This window comes from Crocuta crocuta, unplaced genomic scaffold (assembly GCF_008692635.1).
Source record: "Crocuta crocuta isolate KB4526 unplaced genomic scaffold, BGI_CrCroc_1.0 scaffold561, whole genome shotgun sequence".
Lineage (NCBI taxonomy): Eukaryota > Metazoa > Chordata > Mammalia > Carnivora > Hyaenidae > Crocuta > Crocuta crocuta.
The window spans coordinates 26,160-45,670 of NW_027530529.1; the positions used below are offsets into that span (position 1 = coordinate 26,160).

The window sequence follows — 19,511 nt, forward strand, 5'->3', positions numbered from 1 at the left end:
GTGAAGGCTGGTTTACTGTGTGAAATTTCACCAGCGTTCTCCAGCAGGGCATGGCGCTTTCAATTCAACCATTTTTTCTTTAAAAGAGATAACCTGTTTGAAAATCTGTATGTCTGGGCAGGTTGGTGCTAATCTGGACTCTCTGCCTTAACTGGCCTCATTTTCCACAACTGTCCCAAATATACCTGATACTTTATATCAAACTACTTGCTATTTTCAGTATCATCTATATTTTTACATCTCTGCCTTTAACCCTCTGTTGTCTGATAAATTCAGCATGTCTGTCCTTCCTGACTTGGCATAGTGTTATATCCTTTAGAAAGCCTGCCTTTTAAACTTTGCTTAGTCCCTGATAGAACTGGATGACTTTTTTCTGTACTCCCACTGAATACAATGCATATCTTTACCATAGCACTTAATACACCATATAGTAATTATCTGTTTGCTTTCTGTCTCTCCCCTAATGTTCTTTAGTAGTTAAGTGGGGGAAAAGTGGCAAAACATAAAGTTAGAAAGATTTAGGCAAGAGCCAGATCACGGCAGGGCCAGAGTAAAGCATCTGGATTTTATTCTAAAAGCCAGTAGAGGGTTTTTAGTAGGAATGTGACATGATCCTGTTTATGTTTTTAAAAGATCACCCTGGATGCTTTGTGGTGAATGGGTTTGTGGACAGTAAGAGTACAAGCTGGGAAACTAGTCCGAGTGAGAGGTGATAGTGGTTTACACCAGGACAGCACCAGTGGACACTGGAGAGAAGTGGATGACTTGGGATTTATTTTGGAGATGGTGCCAGTAGGGCTCATTAATGCGTTAAATGTGGGGGTAAAAAAAAAAAAAAGAGAGAGAGATTTTCAATTGACTTCTAGGTTTCTAGTTTGAGCAACTGTGTAGAGAGAATATCTTGCATTCTGTTTTAATTATGTTGAGTTCAAAATGCCTGTGAGACATTAAATGAAGAGTCAGGTAGGTGATAAAATATATGAGGTTGGACTTCAGAGGGGGGGTGGAGGCAGTTGGTATTTAAAAAGTTAGTATTTAAAGTTGTGGGAACTAATGAGATCACCGGAGGGAATGAATATAGAAAGAGAAGGTGGCCAAAGATGAATATAAATATCACAAGTTCATCACCCAAAAGCAGAGTCTGGCATTCAGACGTGTTTTAATGGGCTCAAATTATTGTTTGCCTTATTTCCTGTTCCTCTTTGATACTCACTCCAGGCCTATTGAATGAAATGCTTATTTCTAAACATTGTCCACATCTCCGTACATTTAATCAAACTGTATGCATGTTCTCCCTCACTGTATCTGCGTGTGAATCTCTCTTAAGTTCTGTCAAGTGCCACCTTGTTGGGCAAGCCTCTCTGTTCTTACTGTTCACATTCTACCCAAATATATTTTTCCCTCTTTGGAACTCCTGTCCCCTATTACATTTTCTCAATTCAGGGACATTCCTCACCACCCTCTACTACAATACACAAACTCTAATGTGAAGTGTTGCATCATTGAGGAGGAAGGAAAAAATTAATTAGCAAGTACTTAATAAATGTTCTTTATATGTTCAGTGCTGTGCTAGGTTCTGGAGATTCTTCGGTCAACTACAGAGATGGGGACCGTGCCTTTAGGAATCTTAGAATTCAACAATGATCTTTGGCTATCCATGTTGAGCAAAATCATTGGCAGGCCTTTAAAATACAACTGCTAGAGTATCCACTGAATCAGGAGTTTCTAGATCAAGGGCCTAGCCTTCATAAGGCTCTCTAGGCAAAATAGCATTCTCCAAAAGCTGATAACTACTGGCCTAACCAAACACTGTTTCTTACATGCCTTGTATGTCGACTTAATGGAGGAGGAAGCAGAGGAAGATTTGACTTAGAAGGTGATATAAAATGGGATCTGGGATACACACTGAAGTATTAAGGGTAAAGCGACATGACATATCCATTCTATTCATAAGTTCATAAAAATAATTACATATGTACATACATATATACATATACGTTTATATACACACATATGTATATGTGGATATTATATCAGAATGTTAGAATTGGTGATTCTGAGCAGAACATACACAGCAGTTCACTATACTATGCTTTCAACATTTGTGAAGTTTGAAATTATTTCAAAAGAAAAAACTTATAGGAATGAGCAAAACTTAATTGGATCTAGAAATTGTGTAAGGTTTCTATTTTTAATTTAATTTTTGTTTTTCTTTTTTTAGTAATCTCTGCACACAGTGTGGGGCTTAAACTCACAACCTTGAGATCTTGTGAGATCTGATCTTATGAGATCTTAGGAGATCTATATCTGAGCCAACCAGGTACCCCAAAGTTGTGTAAGATTTCAGTAAGCAGAGATATAGGTTATAGGCAGGTAGGATTGGATGATGGAAGGGTTAAGTATTCGAGGCTGAAAGGACAAGGTAATCACAAAATGGCAAAGGCAGAGCAGGCTAGAAGTTGATAGTGTGAGGTAAGAGATGAGCCAGATAAACAGTCAGGTGTGATTAAACTACAGGCTGCAGTAAAAGGGGTGAGTGGAGCCAGATTGTGAAACTCCATGTATGCCTTGCAAGTTTCGTGTTTATCATTTAAACCAGTGGTCACCAAGCAAGATGCTCACAGCCCAAGTGGTAAGAAAAATGATCTGTTGGGGTACACAAAGAAAACTTTGTAACTTCTATTGTATATATGTTACCCCTTTACTTCATTCTTCTAAATTTTTATTTTATGTGTTTTAAATATATATAGTATCTTAACACAGTATGAATACAATTTACAAATAAATATACATATATGGGGTTGCTAAAAAATTTTTTGCTATCAAAGTTGGGAGACTACTCCTTTAGACATTTTCCTGCCTTATAATTAGAGTGGTATTTTAAAAATACAAAACTAATTATATTAATCCCTATATGTATGCATGTGTGTTTTTGTGTATATGTACATTGGATATATGTATGTAGTTTTTCAACAGCTTACTTTGTCTTTAGTATAAAGTCTAAATAATGTTTATTTTTTGAGAGAGAGTTGGGAGAGGGCCAGAGAGAGAGGAAGAGAGAATCCCAAGCAGCTCTGCGTTGTGAGCACAGAGCCCGACACAGGGCTTGACCCCATGAACTGTGGGATCATGACCTGAGCTGAAATCAAGAATCAAGATGCTTAACTGACTGAGCCACCTAGGCACCCTACTCTGCCTTTATATCTGCATGATCCTTCTACGTAGAATGATCTCATTTGTTAAAAAATCCTTTACCTGCTTAACTTCAATTAATTCTTCTAGTCTTAGCTTATATGTTCCTTCCCCCAGTAGTCCTCTTCTGACCCCCTAGACAAGGTTATAAGCCCTCTGCATAGACTCCCATAGCTCCTATGGCCCCCTTTCATATTTTTAATGGCTTAAAGTTTTGAGGACAGGAAACTTATCTCTCTTATTTACTCATTTATCCCAGTGGAAAAGCTTGGAATGTTGTTGAGGGCCCACTAAATATTTGTTGAAAAGGAAATGATGTTAATGCAGCAGCAGGAGCTCTCATCCATTAGTGATGGGAATGCAAAATGTTACAGCCACTTTGGAAGGCAGTTTGGCAGTTTGTAACAAAACTATTCTGTCACCATACGATTCAGCAGTCACACTTCTTGGTATTCATCCAAAAGAATTGAAAACTTACGTTTACACAAAAACTTGCACACGGGTGTTCATAGCAGCTTTATCTACAAGCCATCCTTGGAAGCAACTTGATGTGCTTTAGTAAGAGAATGGATAGGTAAACTTTAGGCAATAAAACATTATCAGTGTTAAAGAGAAGTGAGGTATCAAACAAACATTGAAAGACAAGAGGGAACCTTAAATGCCTATTACTAAGTGGAAGAAGACCTGTTACTAATTGAAAAAAGCTACATACTGTATGATTCCAACTATCTTGATATTCCGGAAGAGGCAAAACTACGGAGATAGTAAAGAGATCAGTGGTTGCCAGGAGTTAAGAGAGAGGGAGAGATGAAATGGCAAAACCATCGAGAATTCAAGGTAATGAAACTATTCTGTAGATTATAATAGTTGATACAAGTTATTCTAAATTTATCCATACCCAAGAGTGAACCATAAAATGTAAAGTATGGACTTTGGATGATAATGACATATCAGTGTAGGTGCATCAGTTATAACAAATGTGCACCTGTGGTAGGGGAAGGAGGCTATGCATGTGAGGGAGAAAGGCTGTATGGAAAATGCTTCTATCTTCTGCTCAGTTTTACTGTGAACCTAAAACTGCTCTAAAAAAGAAAGTCTATTAAAAAAATAAATCAGTGGCGCCTGGGTCAGTTAAGCGTCTGACTTCGGCTCAGGTCATGATCTCACGGTTCGTGGATTTGAGCCCTGTGTCAGGCTCTGTGCTGACAGCTAGCTCAAAGCCTGAAGCCTGTTTCAGATTCTATATCTCCCTCTCTCTCTGACCCTCCCTTGCTCATTCTGTCTCTCTCTCTCTCTCTCGGAAATAAATAAAACATTTTAAAAAATTAAAAAATAAATCAGACATCTATAATACAGAACATTCTACAAGAAAAAGGGAGGGGCATGAGGTAGTCATTAGGGAAATGCCAATCAGCACCATAGTGCATACCACTTCATTGTATTAGCATGGCTATAATCAGAAAGACAACCAATAGCAAGTATTGGGAGAATGTGGAGAAATTCATATATTGCTCATGGGAGTGTAAAGTGATGCCCCTGGTTTGCAAAACACTTTGGTAGTTCTTCAAAATGCTAAACATAGAGTTACCATATGACCCACAAATTCCACTCCGAGATACATAAACCCAAGAGAAACGAAAACCTACATCTTAACAAAAACTTGTACATGATTGTTCACAGCAGTGTTACTCAAAATAGCCAGAATGTGGAAAATACCTAAATGTCTGTCTTAGCTCAGGCTGCCATAACAAAATATCATAGACTCGTGGCTTGAACAGTACACATTCCTTTCTCACCGTTCTGGATTAAGTGTTGGCTCCTGGTGAGATCTTCTTGGCTTGTATAGATGGCTGCCTTCTCCATGATCTCACATGGCCTCCCCTGTTGTCATCCAGGCAGGTAAGAGAGTGAGGCTTTTCCTCTTCTCATGAAGACACTAATCCCATCAAGGGGACCTTACCTTCATGACCTCTTCTAAACTTAATTACCTTCTGAAGGCTCCACATTTGGAGTTAAAGCTTCAATACATAAATTTGGGAGGTGGGGCTACAGACATACAATTTGTAACAAGTTCCAACTTGTGAATGGATAAATAAATGGATAAATAAAATGTAGTATTTTCACAGAACGGAATATTATTCATCCATGAAGGAAATAAATTATTGATGTATGCCACAACATGAATGAACCTTGAAAATATGCTGAGTGAAGGAAACCAGATGGAAAAGAATACATAATGTATGATTTTATTTATATGAAGAGTCCAGAACAAACAAATTTATAGAGACAGAAAATACATTAGTGGTTAAAGGGCTGAGGAGTGGAGAGGTATGAGAAATAGGGAGTAACTACTGATAGATAGGAGATTTCTCTTTGGGATGATAAAGCTGCTCTAAAATTAGATAATGATGATGGTTGCACTGTCTGAACATTTAAAAAACAATTGAATTGTGCATTTTAAATTAATTTTATAGTATGTGAATTATATCTCAATAAAACTGATAAACTTTAGCAAAAACTGGGTTGCTTTAAACTGGCAAAGTAGAAAATATTGTGTAGAGAAAGGTGATGCTGTTCTATTACATTTCTTTGCATTCTTAGTAGGTTGTTGAAAGAAAGTAAATCGTAGAAATCTCTGAAAATCAGACTTTTAATGCTATATAATAAACAGTTCAAGAGAACATTTGAAAACATTTGAACAAAAAAGTTGAGTAAAGCATGATTAAGTGGCCAGTCTACCTGTCAAAATGAATAGTCATCCCTCTGCATTAAAAACATTTTTTTTAGAGGCGCCTGAGTGGCTCGGTCAGTTAAGCATCTGATTTTGGCTTAGGTCATGATCTCATGGTCTGTGAGTTGAAGCCCTGCATCAGGCTCTGCGCTGACAGCTTGGAGCCTGGGGCCTGCTTCAGATTCTATGGCTCTTGTCTCTCTGCCCCTCCCCTGCTCGCACACTGCCTCTCTCTGACTCAAAAATAAATAAATCTTAAGGTTGGGGAGGGGGAGAGGAAGAGGAAGGGGGACACAGAATCTGAACCAGTCTCCAGGCTCTGAGCTGTTCGCACAGAGCCTGGTGCGGGGCTCGAACTCACGAACCGCAAAGTCATGACCTCAGTGGAGGTTAAGACACTTAACCAGCTGAGCCACCTAGGTGCCCCATCTGCCTTCGTTTTAATTTTTTTATTTCCTAGTGTATTGTATCCCTTTAATTCACAGTTTGTGGGTTACCTGTCCCCCTTCTATTAATTTATCTACCTTCCCCCCTTCTAATTTCTCCTTTGGTAAAAAGACCTCAACTATTCTACTTCCTCATTTCTTTAGAATGAGTGCAGTAACTGTTTACTTCTGTCATCTCATTTTGCACATTAAAAATTATAATTTGATATATATTTAGTGATTTTTAAAAAAAACAATAGTAACAGTTTGAAATTTTTCTCAAGTGGCTTTGTACAAATTATTTGGTGACACCCCCATTTACCATGTTTGCTGGGCCAACTCTTACACATCCTTAAGGCTAACTTCCCTGGTTTTTTTCTCTGTCTTCCTTCATAAGTGCCCTTCTTCTGTGCTCCTGTGGTACTCAGCATATCTCTTTATTGTATCTCCATCTACTGGCATCTTAGCTGCCTGTCTCTTCCATTAGACTATATACTTCATTAAGGTCAATGACTGCATCTTATCTTTGTAACTGAATTTGGCAAATAGGAGGTGCTCAGTAAATGCCTGTTGAATTGAATTTAGTATGTCACAGTAGAAACCTTTTAATCAGATTTGATAGGGGCTTATATTTGGTCAGCCAATTTTTAAAACTTCAAAGCATAGAATTATTGAAAAGATACATAGACACCTACCTTAAAATTTTATTTTAATTCAAACATAGTTGTATAATCTTTGACAGTTATTTGATATACAGTGTGGCCTTTAAATTCTCCTTAGTTTTTCTTGAATTAAATAAGTTTTAAAAACCCTAAAATTAAAAGTTTGTTTAAAAAAGAGGCACTTGAAAAGAATTTTGAGACCTAAATACAATCTTTAAATTTTTACTGTTTTTCTCAGTCTAGCAGATATCTTACCCACACATAATTCAACAGCAGTTGTTATTAGCAACTCTCTTTTATGGAGTCCATTTTAAGCATTTTAAATAGTTTCTGTAGAAACAACAGCTTTCTTTGCAATCGTATTTAGGATCAATAAATACAGTGTGGCGTTAATAGGTTTGGTAACAAAGGTAACTGTCTGGCTCTTAGTGAGTATACATTTCAGCTCTTTGGCTCCAAGTGGAAGGAAGTACTAAAGTAGCTACCTTGCTGTAAACGCTAAGGCCTAAGAGGCAGCCAGTCTCCTTTGCTGTCCTGCCTGCCACTCCCTTATGGTGTATTCAGTAAACTTCTGTATCCTTTAAAAAAAAAAGAAAGAAAGAAAAAAGAAAAAAAGAAAGCTTATCCTGAGTATCGGGTAGTATGTTTTTTAGAAAGAATGGAGAATATTGATTAATCCAGTAAGTCCACTTAGTCGAGGGAATTTATGAGAACTTATACTGTACTTGGGGTTTTTTTTCTATACCAAATTTCATCAATTGTAGAACTTATGCAGAGTCTACTATATCCTGCCATAAGAGTTCATGAACTTTGTTCTTAAAACTCAGTGCTTTGCAGTGTCATATTATCTTCTCAAGTCAATCTGGCCACCCCCAAAGAATTTCATGCTAATCTTTTTTTTTTATTTGTTTGTTTTAATTTCAGTGGTAGGAATGGGATCCTGGTGCTTCCACATGACTCTGAAATATGAAATGCAGGTCAGTAATGACAAAATTAACTAAATGCTTATTTCTCTTCACCCAGACACTTCAAATTTGAGGAAAGAGTACATTACTAGAGGATGGTGTTGAGACAAGAGACTGAGGGGGCAAAAAGGAGATTACATATCTCTTTTTACTTCAGGCCAGAGGATCCAAATTGACTAAGTGGAATAAAGAAGCGAGCAAGTAATTGTTCATAGAGAAAACAAGTGAGAGCAGTATAGCGTTGACTACCTCTGTGCAGGCATGAAGTGTTGGAGCAGGATTACAGAGTGCAGACCCCTGGAGATGTTTTAAAAAGACATAATCAGTTCACCATGGAAGTATATTCTTAGATGCCTGCATTTCCTCATGTCTGTCTTATAGCATCCATTTGAATGGATGGTTCCTCTAGCTAGCAAAGAATTAGGGCTATGCAGGGATTTTACTGCCCTTGCTCTAAGGAGGCTGTATATGTAGTGGTCAATCTTTTGACCTTTTTTTAAAAAAATTTTTTAATGCTTATTTATTTTTGAGAGAGAGAGAGACACAGCTCAATTGGGGGAGGGGCAGAGAGAGAGAGAGAGAGAGAGACGGAGACACAGAATCCGAAGTAGGCTCCAGGCTCCCAGTTGTCAGTGCAGAGCCTGATGTGGGGCTCAAACTCCTGAACCNAAAAATAGTTTATTGTCAAGTTGGTTTCCATATCACATCTAGGTCTTTAATCCATTTTGTGAGTTTGTTTTTGTGTATGGTATAGAAAGTGGTCCAGTTTCATTCTTTTGCATGTAGCTGTCCAGTTTTCCCAGCACCAGTTGGAAGAGATTGTCTTTTCCCCCATTTTATATTNCAGCTCAATTGGGGGAGGGGCAGAGAGAGAGAGAGAGAGAGAGACGGAGACACAGAATCCGAAGTAGGCTCCAGGCTCCCAGTTGTCAGTGCAGAGCCTGATGTGGGGCTCAAACTCCTGAACCGCAAGATCATGTCCTGAGCTGAAGTCAGACGCTTAACTGACTGAGCCACCCCGGCACCCCTATCTTTTGAGCTCTTTATTCCCCATTAATAACCCAGAAACTTCTAGAACCTCACTGTCTAGTAGAAATATAATGTGAGGATAAACGTAGTTTAAAATTTTCTGGGACCCACATCAAGAAAAGCCATGTTAAAAAATAGTTGAAATTAATTTTAATAATACATTTATTTAACCCAATATATTAAAATATTATTTCAACATGTAATCAGTATAAAAATTTATTAATGAAATGTTTCCTATCTTGAAATAAGGTGTCTATCTCAATTCAGATTAGGTTTATTTCAAGTGCTCAGTAGCCAGATAAGGCTGGTGGCTGCTGGATTGGACAGGACTATTCCAGAAGGATTTGTGAATATAACAGTCTGTGAATTATTAGTTACAGCTATATTAAATGCATAAATATTAATTTAGGATTGATTCTGATATTCAACACATTTAGAGTAAGGTGTCATGTGTGTAGGTTGTGCTTGCTCTGGAGAGTACACAATTGAATAAGACACTGATCTGACTTAATTGAACACAGAACATACTTCTCACACTTTCTAGCTGGAGAGACAGACTTACAAACAATGGCATAATATGAAAATTCTTTTTAAAGAAGTACAAATGATCTGTGGCATCACAGTGGAGTTTGGAAGAATGTATAAAAGTCAAAGTCATTTAAACAAAATTTGAAAGATTTAGTTAAGACTCTTTAGGTAGTGAAAGGATGAAATGCCACAGCAGACATGCCTTGTGCCATGGAGAGGCAGGGAGTCATTTCATTGTTTGGTATATGTGACAACAGTGATGAAGCAAGACCTGAAAATGTATTTCGAGAATGGTGAGAAATGGTAGGAATGCTGTTCAAAATATTTTACAACTATATGGTAAGAGTTCCAACAATAAGAATTTGCACACAAATCCTCATTCACTGATACCAGTGAGTAACAGCTGAATAAATGGACCCTGAAAATAAGGCTTCGGGTTTGACCATATGAAAAAATAATTGGAATTTGTCCAGCTCTAGCTATCATGAAGTGCTTTGGTGTATAGTATCTTAAATAGTTATTACTCATGTCTTATAAATTCCAGTACTAGAACTGAAAGAGGCTAATTGACTTGACCAAAATCACCCACAGTTTATAAATGATGTATCTCCTATATATTTATATATACATACACTTATATTTCTATATACACATATATACATCCATTCTCTAGGCCTGCTAGCCTGGGAGCAAGAAACCCGAATACTGAAGAGCACACCTAACATTCAGATCTAGGTTGTAAAAACTATTCTCCATATAAAAGGAACCAGGGCAGGGGCGCCTGGCTGGCTTAGTTGGTGGAGCAGGTGATTCTTGATGTCAGGGTCATGGATTCAAGCCCCATGTTGGGCATAGGGTTCACTTTTAAAAAATAATAATAATAAATAAAATCTTTAAAAAAAATAATAAAAGGAACCGGGGCTGTTCAGAGGACTGAGGCAGAAAAAAAAGGACTTTATGAAACTAGAACATCTTTGTATGCTAGAAAGAGTGGAAAAGCTAAAAGAATGGGCATATGTCAGAAGAACCCTGAAGCCAACTTAAACGGGTTCCCGCAGGCCAAATTTGGGACAATTTGAGCATCAAAATAAATAATGATAGTAACAGTTTGTAATAGTTACCAAACTCATTGAATATATAACCCACTGAACAAAATGGAAAGTCATGAATTCATACTAAAATAATAAGCTGTATATAAATGAAACGAGTGATCATAAATGAATGTTAAAAGTTTGATGCTGAATTTACATAGTTTTTAAGTACTTTACCATAAAGTAATTATAAAGGGAAAATTTCAGTAACATTATAGTGAAGGAGCCTAGTGAAGAACACTTTAATCAAGCAGAGTGAATATCTTCAGTAATGGGACAAATCAAAATTGCGTGCCACCTGACAAAATACAGTGGCAAGAACATAGCATCACTACTCTGATATTCTTGCCAAAGATGCATGATCTGAATCCAGTCATATGGAAACATCAGACAAAGTCAAATGGAGTGATATTTTATAAAATAACTGACATTTAATCTTCAAAAGCATCCATGATTATAAAATTAAGACTAAAGAACTGTTTAAAATTGAAGGACACCAAAAAGACATGACAACTAAATACCGTGTGTGTTTCTGAACTAGATGGGGTGTGTGTGTATGTGTGTGTGTGTGTGTGTGTGTGTGTATGCTTACATTTATGATATTGGGGCACTTAGAAAAACTTGAATGAAGCCTGAGAATTACATGGTAGTAATAAACTAATGTTAATTTCCTGATTTTGTTGATAGTCTTGTGGATATGTAGATGAATATCTTTTATGAAAAGATTTAATGCACATGCCATAAAATTCACCATTTTAAAGTATATAAGTTAATTGTTTTAAGTATATTCACAAAATTGTGACATCATCACCACTAATTCCAGAACACTTTCATCATCCCAGAGAGAACTCCATGGCCATTAGCTGTTTCTCCTCATTACTCTCTGTCTCTGTAGATTGGCCTATTCTGGAAATGTGATTGCAATGGATCATTTAGTGTGTGACCTTTCATGTCTGGCTTCTTTGACTTAGGCTGAATAATATTCCATTATATGGATATACTACATTTTATTTCTCATTTATCAATTAATGGACTTTGGGTTGTTTCCACATTTTGGTTTTTATACATAATGCTGCTCTGAACATTTGTGTGCAAGTTTTTGTGTGGACATATGTTTTCAGTTCTCAGATATTTATTAGAAGTGGAATTTCTTGGTCACATGGTAACTCTGTTTTTAACCTTTTGAAGAGCTATTAGATTGTTTTTCAAAGTGGCTGAGCCATTTTACATTCCCACCAGCAATTTCTCCATATTCTTGCCAGTAATGGTGATTGTCCTTCCTTTTGATTATAACCACCCTGCTGGTTATGAAATGATATCTCTTTGTGGTTTTGATTTACATTTTCCTAATGACCAGTGATATTGAGCATTTTTTCATGTGCTTATTACTCATTTGTATATCTTCACAGGAGAAATGCCTATTCAGATCCTTCACCCGTTTTTACATTGTGTTATTCGCCTTTTTATCATTGAGTTGTAAGAGTATATATTTTGGGTTTTAGACCTTTATTGAATACATGGTTTGCAAATATTTTCTTTCATTCTGTGGGTTGTTTTTTCATTTTCTTAATAGTATCCTTTGGAGCAAAAAGTTTTTGATTTTTTTCTTAGGTTGCTTGTGCTTTTGATACCATATCTAAAAATTCATTGCTTAATCCAAGATCGTGAAGATTTATACCTGTGTCGTCTTCTAAGAGCTTTATAGTTTTAGCTTGTACATTTAGATCTTTGTTCCATTTTTTAAAATTCCAGTATAATCAATATAAAGTATTATATTCATTGCAGGTGTACAGTATAGTGATTGAACAACTCTACGTTGGTCATTGCTCATGATGATAAATGTCCTCTTAATCCCCTTCACCTATTTCACCCAACCTTCACTCACCTCCCTCTGTCAGGCACTAGTTTGTTTTCTATATTTAAGAGTCTTTTTTAGTTTGTCTCATTTTTTCCTTTGTTTTGTTTCTTAAATTATACATGAGTAAAATCATAAGGTGTTTTTCTTTGATTTATTTCACTTAGCATTATACCCTCTAAATCCACCCAGGTTGTTACGAATGGCAAAATTTCATTCTTTTTTATGACTGAATGACATTCCATTGTACATATTTTCCACATCTTATTTATTCATTCATCTATGAATGGACACTTGGATTCCATATCTTGGTTGTTGTAAATAATGCTACAATAAACATAGGGGTGCATATATCTTTTCAAATTAAAGTTTTTGTTTTCTTTGGGTCAGTACCCAGTAGTAGAACTACTGGATCATATGGTAATTCTATTTTTAATTTTTTTGAGGAGCCTCCATACTGTTTTCCACAGCAGCTGTACCCATTTGTATTCCTACCAACAGTGCACGAGGGTTCCATTTTCTCCACATCCTCACCAATACTTGTTGTTTCTAATGTTTTTGATTTTAGTCATTCTGACAGGTGTGAGATGATACCTCATTGTGGTTTTGATTCGCATTTCCCTGATGATGTCTTCGTCTTTTTCCTGTGTCTGTTGGTCATCTGTATATTTTCTTTGGAGAAATGTCTGTTCATGTCCGCTGCCCATTTTTTTAATTGGATTTTTTTTTTGGTGTTGAGTTGTATAAATTCTTAATATACTTTTGATACTAACCCTTTACTAGGTATATCATTTGCAAATCTCTTCTCCTATTCAATAGGTTTTCTTTTAGTTTTGTTGGTTGTTTCCTTTGCTATGCAGAAGCTTTTTATTTTAATGTAGTCCCAATAGTTTACTTTTGCTTTTGTTTCCCTTGCCTTAGGAGACATATCTAGAAAAATGTTGGTATGACCGATACTGCCTGTGTTCTCTTCTAGGGTTTTTATGGTTTCAGGTCTCACATCTAGGTCTTTTTTTAAAAATAGTTTATTGTCAAGTTGGTTTCCATATCACATCTAGGTCTTTAATCCATTTTGTGAGTTTGTTTTTGTGTATGGTATAGAAAGTGGTCCAGTTTCATTCTTTTGCATGTAGCTGTCCAGTTTTCCCAGCACCAGTTGGAAGAGATTGTCTTTTCCCCCATTTTATATTCTTGTGTCCTTTGTCATAGGTATAATTGACCATATAATCTTGGGTTTATTTCTGGGCTCACTATTCTGTTCCATTGTTCCATTGATCTATGTGTCTTTNTCTAGGTCTTTAATCCATTTTGTGAGTTTGTTTTTGTGTATGGTATAGAAAGTGGTCCAGTTTCATTCTTTTGCATGTAGCTGTCCAGTTTTCCCAGCACCAGTTGGAAGAGATTGTCTTTTCCCCCATTTTATATTCTTGTGTCCTTTGTCATAGGTATAATTGACCATATAATCTTGGGTTTATTTCTGGGCTCACTATTCTGTTCCATTGTTCCATTGATCTATGTGTCTTTTTTTTTTTTTTTCCTGCCAGTAACATTAAAATCTAGAATTGTAATTCCTCTAGTTTTGTTCCTTTTTTTTTTTTTTCAAGATATCTTTGGCTATTTGGGGTCTTTTGTGGTTCCATACAAATTTTAGGGTTACTTGTTCTAGTTCTATGAAAAATGCTGTTGCTATTTTGATAGGGATTGCATTAAATGTATAGATCACTTTGGGTAGTATGGACATTTTATAGTATTTGTTCTCTTGATTCTTTAATCCATTTTAAATTAATTTTTCACATGGTGTGAGGTCAAGTCTAGCTTCATTCTTTTGCATGTGGATATCCAGTTGCCCCAGAGTCATTCATTGAAAAGACTATTCTTTTGCCATTGAATTGTCTTGGCACCCCTATCTAAAATCAAACAATCATAAATGTATGAATTTATTTCTTGACTCTCAGTTTAACTCTCAGTTTTGTTCCATTGGTCTTTATGTCTGTACTTATGCTAGTATGAGTATCACACAGCCTTGATCACTGTTGATTTGTAGTAGATTTTGACATCAGAAGCTGTGAGTCCTCCAAATTTGTTGTTGAAGAGACAGCAAGCACAGGTGCACGAGCCGGGGTTGGGGGTGGGGGTGGGCATAGGGGGCAAGAGAGAATCTTAAGCAGGCACCATGCCCTGCATATAGCCTGACACAGGGCTTGATCCCATAACCCTGGGATCATGACCTAAGCCAAAATCAAGAGTTGGATACTCAACTAATTGAGCCACCCAAGTGCCCCTGTTCTTGTTTTTAAAAATTGTTTAAACATTTCTGGATCCCTTGCATTTCCATGTAAATTTTAGGATCAGATTATTAGTTTCTGCAAAAATTAGCTGGGATTTTGAAAGGGATTCCATTGAATCCACAGATCACTTTGGAGTGTATTGCTGTCTTTAATATTGTCTTCTAATCCTTGAACATAGGATGTCTTCCCATTTATTTAAGTCTTTAGTTTCTTTCAGTGATGTTTTATAGCTTGAGTGGAAATCATGACTTCTTTTGTCAAGTGTATTCGTAAGTAATGTATTTTTTGATGCTATTGTAAATGCATCAAATGTTCTTAATTTCACTTTTTTGGTTTCTCATGCTAATTTATAGAAACAACAATGATTTTTTGCATATTTTTGTATCCTGCAACATGCTGAACTTTTTTTTTTACCTCTAGTAGTTTTTCGTGTATGGATATGTGGATTTGTTAGTTTCCTGAGTACAAGATCATGTTATATGCAAATAGGGGTAGTTTTATATATTACTTATCAATTGGATGCCTTTTACTTATTTTTCTTGCCTAACTGCCCTGAATAGAACTTCCAGTACACTGTTGAATAGAAGTAGGGAGAGCAGACATCCTTGTTTTGCTCCTGATCTTGGGAAGAAAGCTTCTAGTTTTCATCATTAATTCTAATATTGGTTGGGGATTTGTGTGGATGCCCTTTATTAGACTGAGGAAGTTCCCTTCTGTTCCTAGTTTGCTGAGTGTTTTTATCATGAAAAGATGTTGGAATTTTCAAATGTGTTTTTTCCGAATCTCTTGAGATGACCATGTGGTTTTTCTCCTTTATTATATCTGTATGGTCTAGTACATTGATTGATCCTCCTGTGTTGAACCAACCTTGCATTCCTGTGATAAACTTCATTTGGTCAAGGTGTATATACAATCCAAGTGAGTATCTTTGTAAGAAACATACACTAGAGTACTTGGGAATAATGGAACCTCATGTCAGCAACATACTCAAATGGTTCAGAGAGAAAACAGTTCTTTGTACTGCCCTTCAAACTTTTCTGTACCTTGAAGTTGTTTTAATTTTTTTTTAAAGAAAATCAATGTACATGTTCTCTGACCCAGTAATTGCACTCCTAGGAATACATCCTAAAAAAGTAATCAGAGACAGGGAAAAGATATTTTACAAGCATGTTACACATATGACAGTGTTACACATAATACAGATTTTTAAATGATCTGAATGTTTAACAAAAAGATTGTTACATATACTATGATATAACTATGTATTGAAGTGTACTATAGCCATTTAAAATAATATTTTGAAGGGGGTCTGGCTGGCTCAGTCTGTAGAGCATGTGACTCTTGATCTCAGGTTGTGAGTTCAAGCCATACATTGGGCATAAAGCTTACTTTTAAAAAAGTAAAGAAAATTTGATCTCTGGTTGAGTATCCTTTTTTTAAATGTTTATTCATTTATTTTGAGAGAGATAGAACATGGGCATGCTGGTGGGTAGGGCAGAGAGAAAGAGGGAGAGAGAGAATCCTAAGCAGGTTCCACACTGTCAGCCCAGAGCCCATCATGGGACTCAGTTCCACAAGCTGTGAGATCATGACCTGAGCTGAAATCAAGAGTTGGACACTTAACCAACTGAGCCATACATGTGCCCCTCTGATTGAATATCTTTAAAAATTAAATAGATAAAAAAATATTTTGAAGACCAGTGAAATAGGAAAATGTCATAAAGACAAAACTTTATGTAATATAATGCCAATTTTATAAACAACGGAAAAAAGACCGAAGGAAGTACATTTTGCCTCATTTTTTTTACCTTTTTACAAAGTTTGTAATCTGTGGCCTAAAATTTTAGTAACTCCCACCTACCCATATAAATATCCTTAAAGCCCTTGCCCCTTGCTTCCTGAGCAATATTCAACCCAGATCAAGCTAAGTTATCTGAGTATCCTATCCTGTGCCTGAATTGAGTAGCTAAATATTGCTTGTAGAAATTATATCCTTTTGTTAAATGATCTCACTTTATAATTTTTTTTTAATGTTTATTCATTTTTGAGAGAGAGAGAGAGACAGCATGAGCAGGGGAGGGGAAGAGAGAGGGACACATTGAATCCAAAGCAAGCTCCAGGTTCTGAGCTGTCAGCACAGAGTCGGACCTGGGGCTCAGACTCACAGACCACAAAATCACAACCAGAGCTGAAGTTGACATTAACCGAGTGAGCCACTTAGGCGCACCCTCACTTTTAAATTATTGAACAGAAGCTCAAATAACCACTCAGTGCCATAAGACATTACCATTACATTTCCCTGACAATTTCAGTTTCTGTTCTTCAGAACTTTTATTTCACACTTGTCCTTTCTTTTTTAGATTTTTATATCTTTTTGCCTCATTTTCCTTTCTCCTCACTGGTATCTTCAACATTCACCAGCAATTAATTAATTAACTAACTAACTAATTTTTTTTGAGAGAGAGAGAGAGACAGCGTGAGCAGGAGAGGGTCAGAGAGAAAGGGAGACACAGATTCTGAAACAGGCTCCAGGCTCTGAGCTAGCTTGTCAGCACAAAGCCCGACGTGGGGCTCGAACCCATGAACCTGAGCCGAAGTAGGACACTTAACTGACTGAGCCACCCAGGCACCCCAACATTTCACCAGAAATATAGAAGACGTCATTAAGAAACACCCTCATGTTTCTACTACTATCATCTTCCTCCTGTTGTGGAAGAAGTGTCCCAACTTTATCAAAGGCCACTGTCCCCTCCCTCTTCCTCTGGCCTACGAGTCTCTGGCTCCACCATAGTCTTTAGAAAGTCACTACAGTTGTTCACTGCCGTCTGCTTACAAACGTACTCAAGTAACTCCCGTCTTTTAAAGATTACTCCTCCCTTGGCCCTGTGTCCAGCCCCAGCTGTTGAATCATGTTTTGGCTCCCTTTCAAATCAGAATTGCTCGAGTTTCTCTGCTCTCTCTACACTTCCCTCCCTCTCTTTTCCTCCCATTATAGTTCCTTTCATTTCACAGAAACTGCTATTGTCAAGATCATCCATCACCTTCATCTTGCCAAATCCAATAGATACATTTCTGTCTTATTATTTGACCTCTCCATAGAATTCCACACAATGTTTGCTTTTTTGCTTGTGAAACACTTGTCTTGGCTTTCCAGTTTTTCTTTATGTAAAAGGAAATTTCCTTATTCTTTTTCCTTACCTCACTGGGCATTGTGTATGCCATCACCATCTTATTTCTCAGCTCCTGCAGCAGTCAGTGGTTGCCCCTTTAGCTGTCCAAGGCAGTCTTCAACATTTTAGATCATACAGTTCTTCTGCTTAAAACTCTCTAAGGCATCCATTTGCACTTCAAATGAAATGTAAATTCTCTCCTCTGGCCTGTATGATCGGCCCTGGTCTAGCTCTGCCAACTTTAGTTTTTACTCTTTTCTCTGCATTGATTACGGCACACCAGCCACACCAGCCTCTGTAATGGCTGTTTCCTCTGCTACATGACTCTGCTCTCTTATCTCTGCGTGTCTGGTTCCTTCTGACTCCTCAGCGCAATGTTACCTACTCAGATACGCCTTTTATAACCATTTTATGTAGAGCAATCCCTTTCACAAATGACATTTATTTTATGCTTTTCATAGCACTTATCACCATTTGAATTTATCTTATTTGTAGTCTCCCCCAGCTAGGATGTAAACTTCTTGATGACAGAGATTTCACTTACCTTGAATATCACGTACTTTAGCTTATAGAATAGTGTTGGCACCTGGCATGCGCCCGATAAATATGTAAATGGACGGGAGGAAGGGAATGAGGAAGGAAGGACATTTAATTAACCACATGAGTGAATAACTAAGGAGATGCATTAAAGTATTAGATAGTAATTATCCCTGGATTATGGGATTACAGGGAATTTCTTTCTCTCTTGCATTTCTGTGTTTTCCAGATTTTCTATAATGAACATGAAATGCTTTTGCAATAAGGAAAATACATGTTTATGCTTGTTTTAAGAAACTTTAAAAGACTTCAAAGGTGGCTTGGAGGAGTAGTAATGATAATAAGCCAATCTGAATACTTTTCATCCTAAAGCAGATGACCTTCTGTTCTTAGAAAGGGGTGGAGGTATTTAATTCAGTTTTGAGCTTTATTTATGTGGCAGATTATTGTATTTTCCAAAGATGTTAACACCAGTATATCTCATCACATCTGCTTTTCTTACAATGTGACATTGACTACCTTCAAGAGATAGAATCTCTGATCCTTGCCCTTGAGTCTGGGCAAGACTGTTAGTGTGGTGGACAGGAAGCTATATGGCTTCCTAGGGTATCACAAAAGGTGGGGAACTTCTTCCTCATCCTCCTGGGATGCTTACCGTTGGGACCCAGCACCTTGTGGTAAAGAAGCCAGTCAGCCATGTGGAACCGCCATATATAAACGTTCCTGCCACAACCTCACCTGAAGTCCCCAGACTGCAGCCATCATCAACTGCCCAAAATTTGAGTGTGTGAATCTTTAGATGATTCCAGCCCCCAGCCTTTGAGCTGTCCCACCTGACACCGAGTAAAGGAGAGATGAACTACTCCTTCCCAGATCTACTCAAAATGCATATTAATCAGCAAAGTAAAAATTAATATTTTAAGCCACTGAGTTTTTTTTTAAGGTTTTTATTTATTTCTAGGAGAGAGAGAGAGAGACAGCGTGAGCAGGGGAGGGTCAGAGAGAGAGGGAGTCACAGACTGAAACAGGCTCCAGGCT

At 37.1% G+C, this 19,511-nt stretch overlaps 1 protein-coding gene across 1 annotated transcript in view; it reads left to right on the forward strand.

The window, feature by feature from the left end:
* The window catches only part of ACER3 (alkaline ceramidase 3), a 120,099-nt gene that overhangs the window by 18,217 nt on the left and 82,371 nt on the right, over positions 1-19,511 (forward strand). The window contains exon 2 of the mRNA XM_077767526.1: positions 7,935-7,987. Coding sequence (XP_077623652.1) covers positions 7,935-7,987 — 53 coding nt within the window. The remainder of the gene's footprint in view (positions 1-7,934; positions 7,988-19,511) is intronic.